The following is an 18,757-nucleotide window of genomic DNA, read 5'->3' on the forward strand; positions in this document are numbered from 1 at the left end:
ACCAGTTTTCCTCACCCCCACAGCTGCTAACTCTGTACAGGGGCCTTATCCATCCATGTCAGCCTCGCTGCACAAGACTTTCTTCTTTCTCTCACTTCTATTCTGTCCACCTCTCTAATGCAAGAGTTAACCAGTATTCTCAATCATTCATTCCTTTCTCTGGTAAACTCTGGAACTCCTTGCCTGCTTCTGTATTTCCATCTTCCTATGACTTGAATTCCTTCAAGAGGGAGGTTTCAAGACACTTATCCATCAATTTTTGACTACTGCTTTGACCCTTTTATGGGACTGGCATTTCAGTGGGCATTTTTCTTTATTGGATTTTTTGTTGCCCTTTGCAACAAAAAAATAAATAAATAAATGTATGGTGTATGCCTCACATGTATGGGGGTACTCCACTCGTGTTGCTCAGCTGGTTAGGGTGGAATCAAAAGCATTTCATCTCATCAACTCCTCTGACTGACTGTCTTCAGACTGCCTGCCCCCCTCTCCCCTCTCTCTCTCTCTCTCTCTCTCTCTCTCTCTCTCTCTCTCTCTCTCTCTCTCTCTCTCTCTCTCTCTCTCTCTCTCTCTCTCTCTCTCTCTCTCTCTCTCTCTCTCTCTCTCTCTCTCTCTCTCTCTCTCTCTCTCTCTCTCTCTCTCTCTCTCTCCTGCAGTGTTGCATCTCTTGCTATCTTCTGTAGTTTCTTGCATGGCAGCTGGTCTTTTGATCATCTTAACTGTCTGCCTCTCCTCCTGTTGTGGTCTTGTGGCACAAGGCTTGCTACTATTCTGTCCACCTCCCAGTATTCTCAGTCTTACATTCCTTTAACTGTTAAACTTAAGAACTCCCTGCCTGGTCCTGTATTTCCCCCTGCCTGTAACTTCAGTTCTTTCATGAAGATGGTCTCATGACACTTATCAAATTTTGATTATTTTTTCTTCATAATCATATTCTATTGAGATTGGCACCTTAATGTAGTCTTCTCTATATAAGTTAGTTGTCTTTGTCTTTCCAGAATCCTCAGCATATGGGGAGAAGCCTGGAGAGGACACTTCCCCAGCCACAGACCATGCTGGTGTGAGGCAGCAGCCTGAAGTGCTCCTTTGTGAAGGGTCACAGCATATCACTCCCCTGCCTCTCACCACTGTTGGGAAGGAATGCATTTCGGGTATTGTAAAAGTCCCTGTGTACAGTCTACAGGCCATCTAGGGAGGAGCCCTGAGGTGGCACTTGTAGATAACTGGATCCTTATTAAGGGGATAAAGATTTTCCAGAAGTGTTAGTGTGATGTGGATCAAGAAAACTTAAAATATTATAAACCTTTCTTTTATTTGTTTGATTATTTTGCTGAGTATTATTTTGTTCATGACTGAATGGTAAGGAGGGGAGTGATCTCATAGTATCTCGTCTCTATGCCTATCTAGTTTGGTCTTAAAAGCGTGGACAGTTACGGCATTGACAATGTCTTCACTGAGTTCGTTCCATTTGTTCACACTTCTGTGAGGAAAACTATACTTCTTAATGTCTCTTCTACAGTTAACTTTCTTCAACTTCTTATTGTGTCCCCTTGTACTCTGTGTGTCTAAAGTTATAAAACACATTTTCCATACCATTTACCATTCTATAGATGTTTATTAAATCTCTCTCTCTCTCTCTCTCTCTCTCTCTCTCTCTCTCTCTCTCTCTCTCTCTCTCTCTCTCTCTCTCTCTCTCTCTCTCTCTCTCTCTCTCTCTCTCTCTCTCTCTCTCTCTCTCTCTCTCTCTCTCTCTTATTTTCAAGGGTAGGAATTTCCAACATTCTTAATTTCTCTTCCTAGGTTGACTTGCTCAACTCTGGAACCATCTTAGTGACTGCTCTTTGTACTCTTTCTAATTTTATAATATTCCTCCTTGTATGAGGAGACCACACTTCCAGTCTTGGTCTTATCATGGAAATCAACAACTTTTTTATCATTTCTTTATCCAAATGTGAGAATGCCATTCTCATTCTTTTTAACAAATTCATCATCTTTCCAGTAATTTTATCAATGTGTCTGTATGGAGTCAAATTTTCAGTAACTGTTACTCCCAAATCCATTTCCTCTTTTGATTTCTGTAACTTCACACCATCCATCTCATAATGATATTGTATTCTTTTCTTACTCTTACCAAACTCCATTACTTTACATTTACTTAAATTGAATTCCATTTGCCAAGATTTACTCCATCTATTTATCTTATTTAAATAATTTTGCAGTACCAGTACCGGTACTGGTACAGAAACAGTGCGATTCCCACCATGGTGCGAGCCATCAATCAGTAGTCCCTTCTAGATTAGACTTACCTTTAGGATTAATGTTAAGTATTTCCCCACCCCCTATGTACATTTTCACTTTGTTAACTGACTAAATAATAAACCGTTTATTATTATTATTATTATTATTATTATTATTATTATTATTATTATTATTATTATTATTATTATTATTATTATTATTAGTCATTTACATTTTCTATCCTTCTCATCAGCTCAGCATCATCTGCAAATAAGTCCATATAACTGTCTATTTCTTCATTTATGTCATTCACATACATTACAAACATTATCAGTCCCAACACTGACCCCTGTGGGACACCACTAGTTACTTTCAGCCAAGATGAATTCTGGTCTTGTATTACAGTTCTCATCTCTCTATCATCCAGATAGTCCTCCATCCACTCCAGCAGTCTTCCTCCAATTTTTCCATATTTTTTTTTTTCTTCCATAGCAATCTTTGGTGTGGTACTTTTGTCAAACGCTTTCTTCAAGTCTGAGTAGACACCATCCACCCATCTGTCTCTCTCTTGCACAATGTCGACTACTCTTGAGTAAAAGGACAGTAAGTTCATGGAGCATGATCTTCCCCTCCTAAATCCAAATTGACAATTTACCAAAACTTTATCTCTTTCCAAGTGTTCCATCTATCTCTCCTTTATTTTTCTTTCACAGTTTTCCTACAACACTAGTCAAGGACACTGGTCTATAATTTATTTGGTCTTCTTTATTTCCTCCTTTGAATATTGGTGTAATATTTGCTCTCTTCCAATCTTTTGGTACTCTTCCCTGTGATAGTGGTGTTACCACTAGACTGTGAATTTTATAAGCCAGTTGTTCTCTACATTCCTTCAATATCCAGTTTTATGGGACAAGAGGTATGCTGGTGCTATCCCATCTCCATATCTTTCAATATACAGTTTAGCCTTGAATCCATGTATACTTCTTGCATTTACTATTTCCTTATCCAGACTGTTCTATACATCTGTACTTCTTTGTGGGAAACTATATTTTTTTGATGTCTCTTTTACAAGTACTCTTCTTCAGCCTCTTTCCATGTCCTCTAATATCTCACGTATCCTAAACCATCAAGTCACTCTGGTCCACCTCCTCCACTTCCTCCTGTGCTTTGTATATAGCAGTCAAGTCTCCTCTTTCTCTCCTTTTTTCCAGTATTGGTGGGTGCAACTCTGCCAGTCTCTCTTCGTATGACAAACGACTCTTGGTACCATCTCTCAGCTTTCTCCGACTTCATTACATCCTTTTTCATGTAGAATGAGCACACTACAGCTGCATATTTCAGTCTAGGTCAAATCAGTGATATAATCATCTTCCTGATCATCTTTTCATTGTTATACTCAAAAGATGGCCTTATTCCTCTCAACAAATTATAGGCTTAACAAATTATAGGTTTCTCCTGTAGTTCTGCTAATGTGTTTCTATGGGATCAAATTTCCACTGACCGTAACACCCAGATCGTTTTCCTCCTCTGCTTTACTCAACCTCTCACCATTCAACACATAATTTCCTTTTACTCTTCTCTCACTCTTTCCAAATTCCATTACTTTACATTTCTCTGGATTAAACTCCATTTCCCATCTATGACTCCACTCCAATATCTTGTTCAGATCCTCTTGCAACACTCCACAATCTTCCTCACTCTCAACTCTTTCAGGAACTTGGCATTATCTGCACAGAAGGCTCATGTAGCTATTCACACTCTGTATCATATCATTCATATATGACTGGTGCCAGCACTGAGCTTTTGGGTACTCCACTTTCAGTTTTCCTCTGTGATGACTCCCAATCTTTTACCACGGTTCTCATCTCTCTCTCAGTCAAGAAATTCTCCATCCATCCCAGCAGGCCATCCCTCAGACCATCATCATGCTCCATCTTCCATGGCAGTCTCCTATGTGGCACTTTATCAAAGGCTTTCTTCAGGGCTAAATATACACAGTCTGCCCACCCATTCCTCTCTTGTATTGTATCCACCACTCTTGAATAAAAATTCATCAGGTTTATAATACATGACCTCTGTCTTCTAAATCCAAATTGTTTTATCATCACTTCATTTTCTAGGTAATGCATTAATTTATCCTTCTTTAATCTTTCAAACATTTTACATACCACACTTGTTAGAGACACTGGTCTGTAGTTCATCGCCTCTTCTTGTTACCACCTTTATAAATTGGAATTATTTTTTACTCTCTTTCATTTAAGCAGGACTCTACTTTCATTTAAGGAACTCTCAGTAATACTGTGCACCACCCATGTCACCTGCTGATTGCATTCTTTCAGTATCCATCCCAACACTTTTTTGGGTCCAGGGGCCTTTCTAACATCTAGTCCCTCACACTGTTTCCACATGTCTTCCTCAGTCACCTGGATTTTCCCCGGACCCATTTTTCACTCATCTCACTTTGCCCCACAAATATCCTCTCATTGTGAATGCTAAATGAAAACTCTTATTCATCATCTCTGCCATGTCAGCCAGATCCTCACGCATTTGACCATTCACCTTCTTTGTTTTTCATTTTGCTCCTCACACACCTGAAGAATAGTTTTGGTTCCTCTTTACATTTGTCCATAACATTGTTCTCATAACTTGTCCTTTCTTCTGTAGTAACCCTTACACAGTCATTTCTTGTAGTGGTGTAGTTTTGCCACATTTTTGCATTTTTCACCTCCATCTAGTCCATGCCTTCTCCCTCTCCTCCCTCACTACTTTACATATTCTTTTATAGCAGTCTTTGTGTTTTTATCTTCTTTTTGTGTTTTTATCTTTCATATCAACCTTCAGTGTGATACTTTGTCAAACACATCCTTCAACTTTAACTTCACACCTTCTGTTATACCAGTCTTTGTTATATCTTATCGTTGTGTTTCCTTTTGGTACACATCTTTTCACTCCCTTCTTATATATACCTAGTGACTAGTGCTTCCTGTTTCTGCACATCTTTTGCTGTAATAAAGGCACTCCATTCCATCTTACCAAAGTATCTCCTCGTTTATTTGAAACTAGTTTTACCATAGCTAAATATTTCATCCTTATAATTTTCCCATCTACTTTCCTCTTCTTTTTCTTTGATATGAAACCTTACCATCACACAATCACTTTTTCCTACAGGATGATTGTAGTTCATGTGTTCAACAATGTCCACTTCTCTTAATAATACCAAATTTAGTCTTTGTAGTACCTCTCCTCCTCTGTGTGTAGTGTTTTCCTTGGGCTGGCTGGCTTTCTATCTTTCTGGTTGGCTGGCTGGCTAACTAACTGACTGGTTGGATGCCTGGCTAACTGGCTGACCGGCTGGCTGGTTGGTTTTCCTGCTGACTAGCTGACTGGCTGGCTATCTGGCTGACTAGTCCACTGTGGGATAGCTGGCTGGTTGGCTGGTTGACTCCTCAAGGGTGGCTGTCCCATCTCTCAAGTGGCCACATTTTGCAGGCGTCCCCAACCCCTCCTGCCCTGAGTGAAGACACCCCCAGACAAAACCTCTAAGGGGGCCAAGGGGAAGGGAGCAGCCCAGGCCCTTTCCAATGCTGAGAGAGGTATGTCACTTCACTGCCAAGAAGGAAAGTTTCAGCTTCATTTTGCATGTTGTTTGGGTTGCTTTATGAACATTTTTTTTTTTTAGGATATATATATTTTTTTTTATACAGTTGGTTCAGATATCCTACATGTCAATTGTTTTTGCTTTATTTATCAGTGTGTTCCTATCTTATATCTCTAGTTTTACATTGTTGTAGTTGACAGTGAGCAATTGTGTTACATCTGCACTGTTTTACTTTTATTTGTCAGCAAGCCTCTTCATCTGATACAGTTCCTGCCAGTTTGAACTCATTTTGACTCTGCAAGGGAAGTATCCATAACTCCTCATTACTTTGAGTATGAGGACAGTTTCAACTTCATCTTTATCTCTTTTGCTTTATCTTTCATTCAACAGTTTTTTAACTTAATTTGTTCGTAAATGTCGTTCCAAATCCAAAATGTTTGAAAACCGATACTATTTTCCCCACAGGAGTCATTCTAAAATAGATTAATCCATTCTCAGACTCGCATCCACCATGTCTTAGTGGGTAATGACCAACACTCCCGCTGCTAAGATGGCTGCTCCACAGCATCTCCAGCTTAGAATTTTTTTTTATTCAGAAAAGCTTTGTTGAATGAACTTAGTGATACAGAACTCATCAAAAGATATTGTTTAGACCATGCTGGCTTTCTCTTTGTCACCCATGAAGTGAGGGAAGCCTTACAGAGACAGAGAGGAGCAACCCACTCGCTGCCAAAATGAAGGTGATCATAACACTTAGACATCTTGCTGCTGGGAAAAGCTACTGGAAAAATGCAGTTGTGCAGTAGTGATGGCATTGTGGGTCATCGGGAGAGCCACAGGAGGCTTGGGATTACTCCTGAGCCCCGAACCTTGTTTGTTTACATTGAGGTTCTTCAGTAGGATCACATTTAACTTATTTCAAAGATTGAATTACTGTCTTACCCTCTGTGTCTCTCCTCCAAAGGAACTATTTATAGAAACTATAAATTAGTAATAAATGGCAGCTTTTGTTACGTGTTGTAATATTTGAAATCGAGTAACTTTGTTTGAAAATCAAATTATGGTACAGTAATCAAAGCAATTAGGAGTTAAAATTTTTGTTCAAAAACAGAGTTGTTCGGAGAGGGAGACATTCAGTAACTGAGGTTCCACTGTATACATTTCTTGGATTCATTTTGTCACTGAGAAGGAAGTGTACATAATGACCTCATGTCTTCCACAAGTGGTGCACTGTGTTGTCTGGTAATGCAGCAGCCAGCTGTGGACCTCATGAGTGTTATCACCCCAGAGGTACTCATGGGGCATCACAGTGCATATTTACAGTGTAAGAGCACAGAGACCTGTGGTCATAACACGCTGCTATATTCATCCCAGGCTTTGCCAGATTCTTGATAGATGACTGTGTGTGCCAGAAAAAGCTGAAACTGTTGCTTATCTTAGCTTTTATTATACATCATTCATTTGAGAGAAGCACAGAGTGAGTGTCCCAGCAACATAATACATATTCCTTGTAACTAAAGGAATCTATACACAAGAATGAGATTACCTCATCTACCACTGACATGTTGGGATTGAAGGGTAAAATGAAGTGTGAGGTGGTATCAAAGCCCCAAGACTAGTTCCATAGTACACCAACAGGTGGCTGTACAAGGATGCATGTCTGATGAGACTGGACAGTGACAGTTATCAAGCAGTCTGCCAATTGGTATCTTTCTGTGAACTTTGTGAGCCATGTCACATGAGTTTTGTGGCCTCATGCTGAACTTCATATTTCATCATGAACTGCAAACAAGAGCAGAGTTAACACCAAATTGTGTGTCAAATTCAGCAAAGACCTTTGACATGATTTAGCACATGTGTGGCAAGGAAGCAGTGAGTTATGTGAGGTGCGTCAAGTGCCATGTATTCTTCAAGAGCAGCGGAATATCTCTGGAAGATGACAAGAGGTCAGGATGATATTCCGTGAGCTCAGACACTGAAAACATGGAAACGGTTGAGTGACGTGCAAGAGAATTGTTGGAGATCAGCGAAGGGAGTTGGTGTCAGGGTTGGTGCATCATACAGAACAGCTGAGGCAATCCCCATGTTTGATTTGAATATGACCACATAGCTGAAAAATTTGTGCCCAGGCTTCTGATCTCCAAACAGAAGGTGCCCCAGATGACCCAACCTTCACATTGAGGGTCTCCACTGGGGACAAGACCTGGATCCACATTTCATTTGTAACTTCTTCCTCTTCCTAAAGATAAAGGAAGTTGTGGGTGAAAAGGATGCCATCTTGACACCATGAAACGAGAAAGGATGGATCTAAGTTTGAAAAGTCAGACTTAAAAGGGAGATAGGAAGGAATTGGTTTTCAGATGGAGTGGTGGATGAATGGAATAGACTCAGTAATCAGGTTGTTAGTGTTGGTTCTTTAGGATTTTTAAAAGAAGATTTATGGATGGGGATGGTAGATGGAAATAGGTAGGTATATTTTGTGCAGGGACTGCCACGGGTAAGCCTGATGACTTCTGGCAGCCTTTCTGATTTCCGTATGTTGTTATGCTGTGTTCCATGGAAGAGGTTGAGCCCGAGTCACAGAAGGTGCTTAACATGCTTTGAGAACAAGACTTACTGAACACGTGTGAGCAGTGACAGCAGGACTGGGACCACTTTATTGGTGGTGAAGGTGACTGTTTTGAAGGAGTGATGCCCAAACTTAATACATGGATAAGTCTTGTAACATTTTGATATCAGTCGTCTTGTATTCTAAATCTATCAGTTAGTATTGCAGTGCCATACATTGTACATGTTCCTCCACACTCATCTCTTTTCCTGCACAGAGTAGTGATGTGTGGAGTAGGATGGGGGTTTTGAGAGAATAGTTAATGACATCATCATCTGTTCTGCTGTAATAATCTGAAATACAGTAAGGTGGTGTGGACAAATGGTAACAATGAAAGTGAATGAGTTTGTAAATGTTTATGGTTTCTCCAAATGTTGGTGCCACAAATTCCAGTGAATTTCATGTGAAATAAATTATTGGTATGTGGACTAATAAACTGCTTTTTATGAGGAGTTCCACAAAGACCAAGATCTGGGAATGTGATCTTTGGAGGAAGTTGTCTGATCTTTTTTACTACTCTGGGCAAGTTTGTATGAATGAAATGAAGGAATGCTAGAGGGAGCCAGCCAGTGAGGTGGATACTTGCTCTCAGTGGGTGAGTACTGGGGGAGAGATGACAGGGAAGGCTCTCACCACACTATTTTACAACAACAGAACAAGTGGAGATGAATAGGCAAGATGCAAGCATGGAGGCACAGTTTCAGAGAACAATACGAGGGACCCATCAGGTCCATAAGCCTTCTGAGGGCAGCAAGGGCATGGAAAACATCACTGGGAAGGATCTTAATGGGTAGCATGAAGTAGTTGGAGGGTAGAGGAGAGGGAGGAACAAGCCCTGGATCTTAATGGGTAGCATGAAGTAATTGCTGCTGTTGCTCTTTGGGCCAATCACAGTGTTTCCTGCCTCTGGTCTCATCTTGAGTACCAGTTCACTCCTTCCTGATTTCAGTGCTGCCAATGCCCATCTTCACTACCCACGGCACAGTGCTACTAACGTCATCCCCCCTTTGTAACGTAGTTTTAGGAACATGAGCACGTTGAAGTTGTTAACTTTCAAAATCAAATGTAGTTATTTTAATTAAAACAGTACTTTTCATTAGTGAAGAGACAGGATAAACATTGAATTAGAAGTTTTTGAAGATGTTTCTAAGTTTTCTAAGATCAAGATTAAAAATAAAGATTTGGATTTTTCATTTTTTTTTACTTAAAATATCAATATTGTTATCACTAGTATCAGAATCTTGGATTTATAGATTTATTGGTTATCAGTTATCGGCACTAAATCTATCACCAGTTACTGAATTATCAGTTATCACTGATAACATTATCATCATTGATTTATCATTTATTGTGATAAGTTTTTCATTATCATCGCCAGCTATGCAATTGAGTGATTGCTTTATAAGGTTTACCACTGTTTCTTTATAGCAGATATATAGTACTGTGCCTTCACTTGATGATGCAGGTAATGCAAACTTGAAAAGTCAGTAAACAAGTAATGTAATGAAGGTTGGGAACCAATGGTTTAGGACAAGAGAAAGAGTGAGGATTGTATGTCTCCATAGCACATACTATCACCTTTGTTATGCACTCAGCACACAGAGATGGGTACCCTATGACACAGAAACAGTAGTCATTCCAAGGCAAATCAGCATAATACCTACTCAGCTCCAGTAGGGGCAAAATGACAAAGGCACCTCCACTTTGGGGAATCTTGGGGACAGATTGGAAGGATAGGACAAGATGCAGATTGTGATTGGAGGAGCCCAATGGAGATGATAGGATGATAGCATAAGCAGAAGGGTTAGAGGTGAGGAAAAGGTCAAGAATATTGGGCATATCTCCAAGACAATCAGGAATACAAGTAGAGTGTTGTACCAGTTGCTCTAGGTCATGGAGGATAGCAGAGTTAAAGGCTAGTTCACCAAGATGGTCAGTGAAGGGAGAGGAAAGGCAAAATTAGTAATGACCATTGAAGTCTCCAAGAATGGAGATCTCTGCAAAAGGGAAGAGAGTCAGAATGTGCTCACTTTAGAAGTTAAGTAGTCAAAGAATTTTTCTAGCAAGAGGAGCTTCTTGTAGGTGAGAGGTATACAGCACAGATAAATTTTGTTTGAGAGTGACTGTAGTCATAGCCAGACAGTGAAAAATCCAGAAGATTCAAGAGTGTGGGCACAAGAGCAATTTAAGTTGTTGTATGCATAGTTGCAACATCCAGCTTTGGGCAGAAAATGAGGATAGAGAAAGTAGGGGGGAACAAAGAAGGGGGTACTGTCAGTTGCCTCAGACACCTGTGTTTTGGGGAGGAAAAGATGAAGTTTAGTAGAGAGGTTGTGTTCTACAGATTGAAAAGAAGATGTAAGGCCACAAATGTTGCAGAAGTTATTGAAGAAAAAGTTGAGGGTGGTGTCAAGACACTCACCAGAAGAGCAGTCTGATCTGGGGACATTTGTCCTGGGGACTCCGAGGCTGGTGTAGGAGTCGCCATGATAATTTTGAATTTTGAGTGAAGGGTGTGCATGTATTAGGTGCATGTAGAGTTGTGTGAAAGAACAGAATTTTTAAAAGGCAGGTTGTGAAATGTACAGTGAGGTCACAGCTGGCTGTTCCATCTCTTTTGTCTTTCCTTTTTGGAACAGCTTTGTGGTGTGAAGGGATAGAGTGAAGATAAAAAGATTTGTCCATCTGTATACCAGGCCAAAAATCTGACACAGGATGGTCTAAACAAAGCCCCACACACACATGCACACATCATTCACACTCTTAACCCTGTTGGTCCCTGGAAGAAAGGGTTATTCTTGTGGGCCACCGTGCTACACCCTAAGACCAGAGTAAAAAAGATAAATGAATGAAAAGCGATAGTTGTTAGTGCGGTGATGGTCAGAAGTCAAGCTTCCTGTGCCTTGACATTTCCTTCAGTCTGGAGTTCTCTACTGACAGTCTCCTCACAAAGCCTGGGAATAGATGGGTCCTTAGACTTGAGACTAGAGGAAAACACACAATCAGGAAAGTGAGTGCAAGAGGACACTCAGCTAATGACCTCAGCTGTACAAAGATGACCAGTGTGCAGGACTCTCTTGTCATCACACAGCCTCTGCTCACACTGGCTGCCTGTGGGACTGCTGCCTCATTTACAAACACCCACTATATTTGATTTTTGACCTCTTGTTTTATTTATTTATTTGTTTGGATTTTAATGCATTTATTTATCTTTATTATTATTGTTATTATCATTATTATTATTGTTGTTGTTGTTGATGTTGTTGTTGTTGTTGTTGTTATTTTATTTTATTTATTTCATTTACTGGGTTTGTTAGTGTGTCTGTTGCTAGCAGTGCTAGTAGTTCCTTTTATGGTTATTTGATTGATTTTCTTCTCCTGACCTCTGCTTTTCCTTATTATTTCATGGTTCCATTTAGATTTGCAGTTATAGGAGTATTATTTGTAACAATAATGGTGATAATGAAAATAGTTATGATAGAGAGTCCCAATTAATGACCATAACAAGCTCTCTGTTATAAATATTTCTTGCCATTAATAAAAAAAAAAAAGTGTGCATTATTTTTTGTTTGTTATTCATAATTGCATTGAAACTAGGACACACAGAATGTACACCAGGATACACACAAATGCTTACAGTGAGTGAGTCAGTCAGTCAGTGTTTGATGCAGGAGTACCAAAGTGAAATATCAGCAAAATAAGTCATGTACAATAATACACAGTGCACAATAGATAATACATGCTACATAATGAAATGATACATAACACTAAATACATATAAAAATACATAATACAAAAGACAATACATAAACAATACATAATACATAATAAATATAAGTGACACTGTAGTGCATATCTACCTTCAGCCCAAACTAAACAACAACACTATCAGTACAAGATACCTAATTAAATAAAGGATACCTAATTAACACACCGGGTCCAATAGAGGGTACCTAATTAACACACTGGGTCCAATAGAGGGTACCTAATTAACACACTGGGTCCAATAGAGGGTACCTAATTGACACACCAGGTCCAATAGAGGGTACCTAATTAACACACCTGATCCAATAGAGTAGTGGTTTCCAACCTGTGGGGCGCACCCCCCTAAGGGGGCACGAAGGGCTGCCAGGGGGGGCGTAAGCACTTCATAAAGTGGAAAAATTACTTAGTAGATGATTATATATCAACATTATTGATTTTGATGGAATACATAATTGGTTAAGTATTGAGAAAACATTTCAGATATGAATTATGAAATGTTATTGTCTAAATACAATTATAAATTATTTCAAATGCTACTAAGTAACTAAGGAATTAAACAACTATAAAAGATAGAGAGAGAAACGTGCTGTAAATATAAATATTGTAATGATTACCAGAAACAACGCATCGTTTGTATGGTTCCCATTCGGTTCACGTCTCGGACATGTCAGTACTCCAGCTTTGGGAGTTGGCTGTGTGGCCACACCGCCACAGTAGTATGAGGGTGCGGTGGTAAGACGGTAGCTCTGTGACCGTTCTGGACGTAACAAGTGCCTCGTAAATATAACTGTTAATTGCAAAATTACAAAGCTAAGGAATAGTTTTGAGCGTGTGCGTTTGTTTATTTCACTAAAATTTTGAAATATGGAAAAGTATTTGATTAAAGGCAAAAGGAAAGAAACTGAAAGTGAACCTCACTCCAGTAAATGTGATGAAAGTAGCAGGCATACGAAAACCAGAAAGTATGACGACAGCTATCTCTCGCTTGGATTTACATCTACGGTTGTTAGTGGAACGGAGAGACTTCAATGTGTGTTGTGTTTAAATATTTTGGCCATGGACAGCATGAAACCAAGCAAATTGAAGCACCACCTTGAAACACAGCATCCTGAACATGTTGGCAAATCTCTGGAATTTTTTAAAAGGAGACTTGATGAATTTAATAAACAGAGGCGGGCTTTCACGAAGACATCTACCACAGCTGCAAGTGCTTTGCTTGCTTCTTATAAAGTTTCCTACATAAGTGCAAGATGCAAAAAAGCTCACAACATAGCAGAAACCTGGGTATTACCTGCTGCTATTGACATGGTGGAAATAATGCTCGATGAACAAAGTGCCAACAAGTTACGCAGCATTCCTCTTGCAGATGTACTTAAATATTTGCATTTTGGGTTGCAAATAGATGAGGCTACTGATGTAGTGAAAGATGCTCATTTAATAACTTATGTGTGCTATATATCTGCCAATGAAATTAAGGAAGATCTGTTGTTTTGTAAACCTATTGTTGGTAGAGCCACAGCTGTAAAAGTGTTCAACATGATTGACAATTTTTTCAATGAACATGGAATAAGCTGGGAAAATTGTGTTGGACTGTGCACTGATGGAGCCCAGTCAATGGCAGGACGACATGCTGGACTGAAAGCTTTGGTGAGGGAAAAGGCTCCACACACTTCATGGACGCACTGCATGCTTCATAGACAGGCACTTGCATCAGGCAGTATGAATGAAGAGTTAGGTAATTTGCTCAAAGATGTTGTCAGGGTTGTAAATTACATAAAGAACAGTCCATTGAAAGGAAGACTGCACAGTTATGTAAAGATTTTGGTGCTGAACACACTGCTCTACTGTATTACTGTGAATCACGCTGGCTATCCCGTGGAAAGTACTCCATAGAGTGTATGAACTTAGAAATGAAATTGCTACATTCATTTGTGAAAATAAAACCAAAGATGGAGACTTTCACAGATTATTATTTCATTAAAAAACTTGCTTACATGGTTGATATCTTTGAGAAACTTAACCAACTGAATCAGTCTATGCAGGGGCTCCACATGAATATTTTCGCACAGAGTGACAAAATACGTGCATTTATGAAGAAAATTGAGTTATGGAAAAGGAATGTAGAAAATAACAGTTTTGACATGTTACCAAATTTGCAAGAGTTTCTCAAACATACTAGCGTACTAGGTGGAAATGAATTGTTTGCTGAGCACTCTCCTGGGGAAGTGCTCATTTTACTTTAAAGATGTAGACACAAGTGATTACGAATGGATAAGAAACCCATTTGGTGATAACTCTACAAGCACACTGTCTACAGCTGACCAGGAGCAACTTATTGATTTGTCATGTGACGGTTCGCTGAAACTTGTGTTTGATGCAGGACCTTTGGAAAAATTTTGGTTGCAAGTTAAAGATGAGTACCCTTCCTTGTCAACTAAGGCCATTGGCATTTTATTACGTTTTGTGACATCATACTTGTGTGAATCAGGATTTAGTTCAGTTGCTGTCCTCAAAACAAAATACCGTTCTTGCTTAGTAATAGAAAAGGAATTACGGGTCTCAATTTCATCACATTCTCCGAGATTTGAGAAACTCTGCTCAGAGAAGCAAGCGCAACCATCACACTAGTAAAGGTAAGCCTATACATTCAGTCATACATAATTATGTATTGTATAATTTTTTTTTATCACTGATTTGTGCCGACTATGACAGTAAATAGCAGTATTTAAACCAGAGTGGAGGGTGCGCAGGGAACTTGTCATTTAACGAAGGGGGACGAGAATTCGAAAAGGTTGGAAACCACTGCAATAGAGGGTACCTAATTAACACACCTGGTCTAAGTCAAAGCCTTACCACACCTGTACTATCCTCAGATGCAGCCAGCAAGGAGGCAAGCGGCTCATCTGTCAGTGTGCGCCTACCATACCCACAGCCACACCAACGGAGGGCCAACGACACCCAAGTCTAGCCGCAGGAACAAATGTAGTAGGTGGCGTGGCTGGGAGGTGCAGCTGAGAGTGGTGGTGTGACGAGTGTGGAGGCTTAAGGCTTATAGGTGATGTAAGAGATTAGCTAAGATGTGGCTGGTGCAAAACAGTGTTGAGGTGGTAGGTGGTGTGGCTGGGTGGTGTTGCCAGGGTGGGGGGGGAGGGGTGATGCTGTGGCAGGGAGTGATGGCATGGTAATGGAGTGCTGTGATGGAGTGTTAAGCAAAAGTGCACTCATGTTTATTCATTGACTAAAGGTGATGCTGGGAGTGTGGGAGGAGGACCCCTTAGGGAACAGTAAGAGAGAGAGAGAGAGAGAGAGAGAGAGAGAGAGAGAGAGAGAGAGAGAGAGAGAGAGAGAGAGAGAGAGAGAGAGAGAGAGATAATGTAAAATTATTTGTCATTTCATGTGATTTCTTGTGATTTATGACTGCAAAATTTACACCTAAGAATTATAAAAAAGGAAAATCATGAATCTTGAGAAATGCATTGAAAAGGAAAAAAATTACAGATTACAGTTCAATGCAGTGCAGAAGTTTTGATGTATAAATATTTCTGAACATTCAACAATTATCTTCAAATATTTTCTTAATATTTTAATGTTTGATGACATATGACCCTTACTGTGGTGCCTTGAAAGCAATTAGTCAATTCACTCGTTCATAAATTGTAACCCATCTTTTTATACTGTGCCACTTTTCACTATATAGAGGACAGACAGCCATCACCACCATACATCTGCTCCTTTCTCCCTGCAGGTGTGGTGACAAGTAGTGAGGTCACCACTGAATCTGACACACCTGCTGAGCCTGACCTGGTGTCTTTCTGTGCTACCCTGGGCAACAACCGAGCCCTGCGAGTCCCTGCCCTCTTCAAGCCAGGTCAGTCATGGTCAGGGGAAGCTCAAATATTTCAGAACAGTGCAGGGATTATCTCCAACACAAATGGAGACCTGCAAAATGTACCTGTCTCCCTCTATATACCAGACAGGCAATCCCTCATAGGGTGGCCCAGGCAAAGCACTACACTCTCATACACGCATCATTCATACTCTTAGTTCTGTCACCTCCTGGTGGTTAGCAGTCATCTCGTAGACCACTCTGCTACACCCCAGGAACTTAGGCATAGCACATCAGGTCATATACTTGGAAAATAAAGTGAAAATACTTGCTCCTGACAAGCTTACAAAACCAATAGTGCACTTGTGAACTCCTCCTAAACTAAGGAGATAAAACACTGTTATATTAGGTGCCTAAGATTGAAAAGTAGATAGACTAAAGCACTTACTGTTTTGTGCCAGTTAGTGTGGAGTTAACACTTGGAGATTGAGAAAAGTACAAGGGGAAGAGACAGTTCACTTCTTAGCCTGGTCTGAGTGTACCATTGTTTGAGGCAGGTGTTAGGCTGGCATGTATATGGGATGGACAGGAGAGACAAAGCAGCAGGAATATGGCTAGATTTAAAAACCATGAGGATTAAGATTGTTTTCAAATTGAGTGGTAATTGAATGATAATGAGGTTGTTAATGCCAAGTAAATAGTGAGTTTCAAAAGATTACACAAATTTATGAACCAGGGTGATTGATCAAAATAGGTAGGCATGTTCAGGGACTGACTGCCCTATGTAGGGCTGATGGCTTCTTGCAGCTTTTGTTGTTTTTGTGCTCTTATGTTCTTATAAGGGAATAAAGTCTTAATGAGTAATGATGGAAGAAAAAGACAAGGTTAGTCATCAGGACCAATAAACTGGCATTGGCACTGGTGGCTCTTGGTTTGCATAAGTTGTTTTACATTAATTAGTTTAATGTGACTTAAAATATAATAAATTAAGCCCTTTCACTGCATTAAGCAACAATTTGCAGCACTAAGAAGTATGTATGAAATCTTTATAATCATGTGCAAAAAAGAAGAGCATGAAAAAGAATAGATTTTGCAATTTTTGGTGTCGTGTAGTGTAGTGTTTGGGGTAGATCAGCAACAGACATGCCAGAGTGCTGAGTGACTGAGGAAAGATTTGACAGACAGCAGGGAAAGGGTTCATTGAATTTACGTGATCTTTTCACCTCGGCACGACCCGTTGCTGTGCTTACATAAATATTAAGGAAATTTGTTTCCTCTTTTTTTTCTGCATTTTTGTTGTTTCAGCTTTTACATTTAAGGTTGGGGTTAATAAACAAAGATAAACCATATGAATTAGCATTATTCAATTATAGGTTAGGTTAGGTAAGGTTATCACAGTGAAAGGGTTAAAAGAAATCCATCCATCCATACATATGTTCCCTTATTTACCCATATGTTTGCACCCCAAGCTGACTAACCACCACCCTGCCCACCAGACAGGGACTACCAGACTGTGGCTGACATGGTGGGTGGCAGTCACTCCATTACAGAGTCAACTACTAGTCACGAGGAAAGTTTGGACGAGGCCAGAAGTGCGTCATCCCACCGCAGGTCACGGGGACAGGAACTGCAGGCCAGGCAGGGTCACCGTCCCTCCCACGGCGACCCGGATTATAGCTATGCTCACCCTGTGAAGAAGCAGTACCTTCCCCCACCCCTCCACTGTCCTCCACTGACAGCAACAGGTGTATGAGTTAGTGATAGTGAGGTCACTGACAGACAGACTCGCCAAATTGTTCATTAGTAAAAGTTCCATGGCCACTAAGTTTGTAATCTGCTTCTGTGTTTGTATCTTTCCAGCCTTTTTATTCATTGATGTACACTTTTGCCTTTCACTGCTTCCTCCTGTAATCCATTCTATATCTTTATATATTTACATGGAAAGATATGTTTGCATTATTTGGACATTCTCTCTCTCTCTCTCTCTCTCTCTCTCTCTCTCTCTCTCTCTCTCTCTCTCTCTCTCTCTCTCTCTCTCTCTCTCTCTCTCTCTCTCTCTCTCTCTCTCTAATATTGAGGTTCATCTCTTGTCCATAACAAAAGGGCATTTCTGTCTGGTTCCTCAGGTTGGTTGACTAACCCTAAAGCTGCAGGGGTTTTCACACATTTCTCCATTCCATATGTCTCTACTCCTTTGTGGAAAGATGTGTGTTATTTAGGAAGCTCTCTTCTGTCCAAGTTTCTTTTCATCTTTATCATCATGTGTCAAGTCATCCAGTTCTGGCACTATCTTAGTGGTTGTTCTTTGTATTCTTTCCAATCTCTACATGAAACATCACCGAATTAATTAAGCTTAGCAGAAATTATGTGATGTGCCCTACTGATGCTGGTGTGAAGGCGAAGTGTTTGTAGTGAGCCGTGTGATGCCTTCCCCAGTGCTGAATATGGAGAGAGCAGCCAGGCGACACCATACACTGGAGTTTTCTGAGGAGGAGTGCGACCACCCCTCCATCAAGCAAGGTTAGTGTATGGGACAGCCTGTACAGTGTGGATGGATGGATGGATATTGGGATGCATGTACAGGTGGGATATACTGTATGTTCATGTGTGGTTCAAATTCACAAATAGTATTAAGAAATTGATAGATGCTCTCACACACTGGTTGGTCTACAGTATGTACAAAATATTGTCAGCTGCAAGACCTTCTTTTTTGGCCATTTCC

The 18,757-nt window shown here is 40.1% G+C and overlaps 1 protein-coding gene across 8 annotated transcripts in view; it reads left to right on the top strand.

Annotated features, from left to right (window-relative positions):
• Positions 1 to 18,757, top strand: part of LOC135098154 (uncharacterized) — a 36,664-nt gene that overhangs the window by 5,425 nt on the left and 12,482 nt on the right. For 6 of the 8 annotated variants that reach the window (XM_064000385.1, XM_064000379.1, XM_064000381.1 and 3 more), the window contains exons 3-7: positions 999 to 1,151; positions 5,728 to 5,831; positions 15,083 to 15,194; positions 15,955 to 16,077; positions 17,532 to 18,555. In XM_064000385.1, coding sequence (XP_063856455.1) covers positions 999 to 1,077 — 79 coding nt within the window. In that variant the 3' untranslated portion in view covers positions 1,078 to 1,151; positions 5,728 to 5,831; positions 15,083 to 15,194; positions 15,955 to 16,077; positions 17,532 to 18,555. The remainder of the gene's footprint in view (positions 1 to 998; positions 1,152 to 5,727; positions 5,832 to 15,082; positions 15,195 to 15,954; positions 16,078 to 17,531; positions 18,556 to 18,757) is intronic. The other 2 variants (XM_064000384.1, XM_064000388.1) reach the window with 1 other exon arrangement.

This window comes from Scylla paramamosain, unplaced genomic scaffold (genome assembly GCF_035594125.1).
Source record: "Scylla paramamosain isolate STU-SP2022 unplaced genomic scaffold, ASM3559412v1 Contig48, whole genome shotgun sequence".
In the NCBI taxonomy this organism is placed as follows: Eukaryota; Metazoa; Arthropoda; class Malacostraca; order Decapoda; family Portunidae; genus Scylla; species Scylla paramamosain.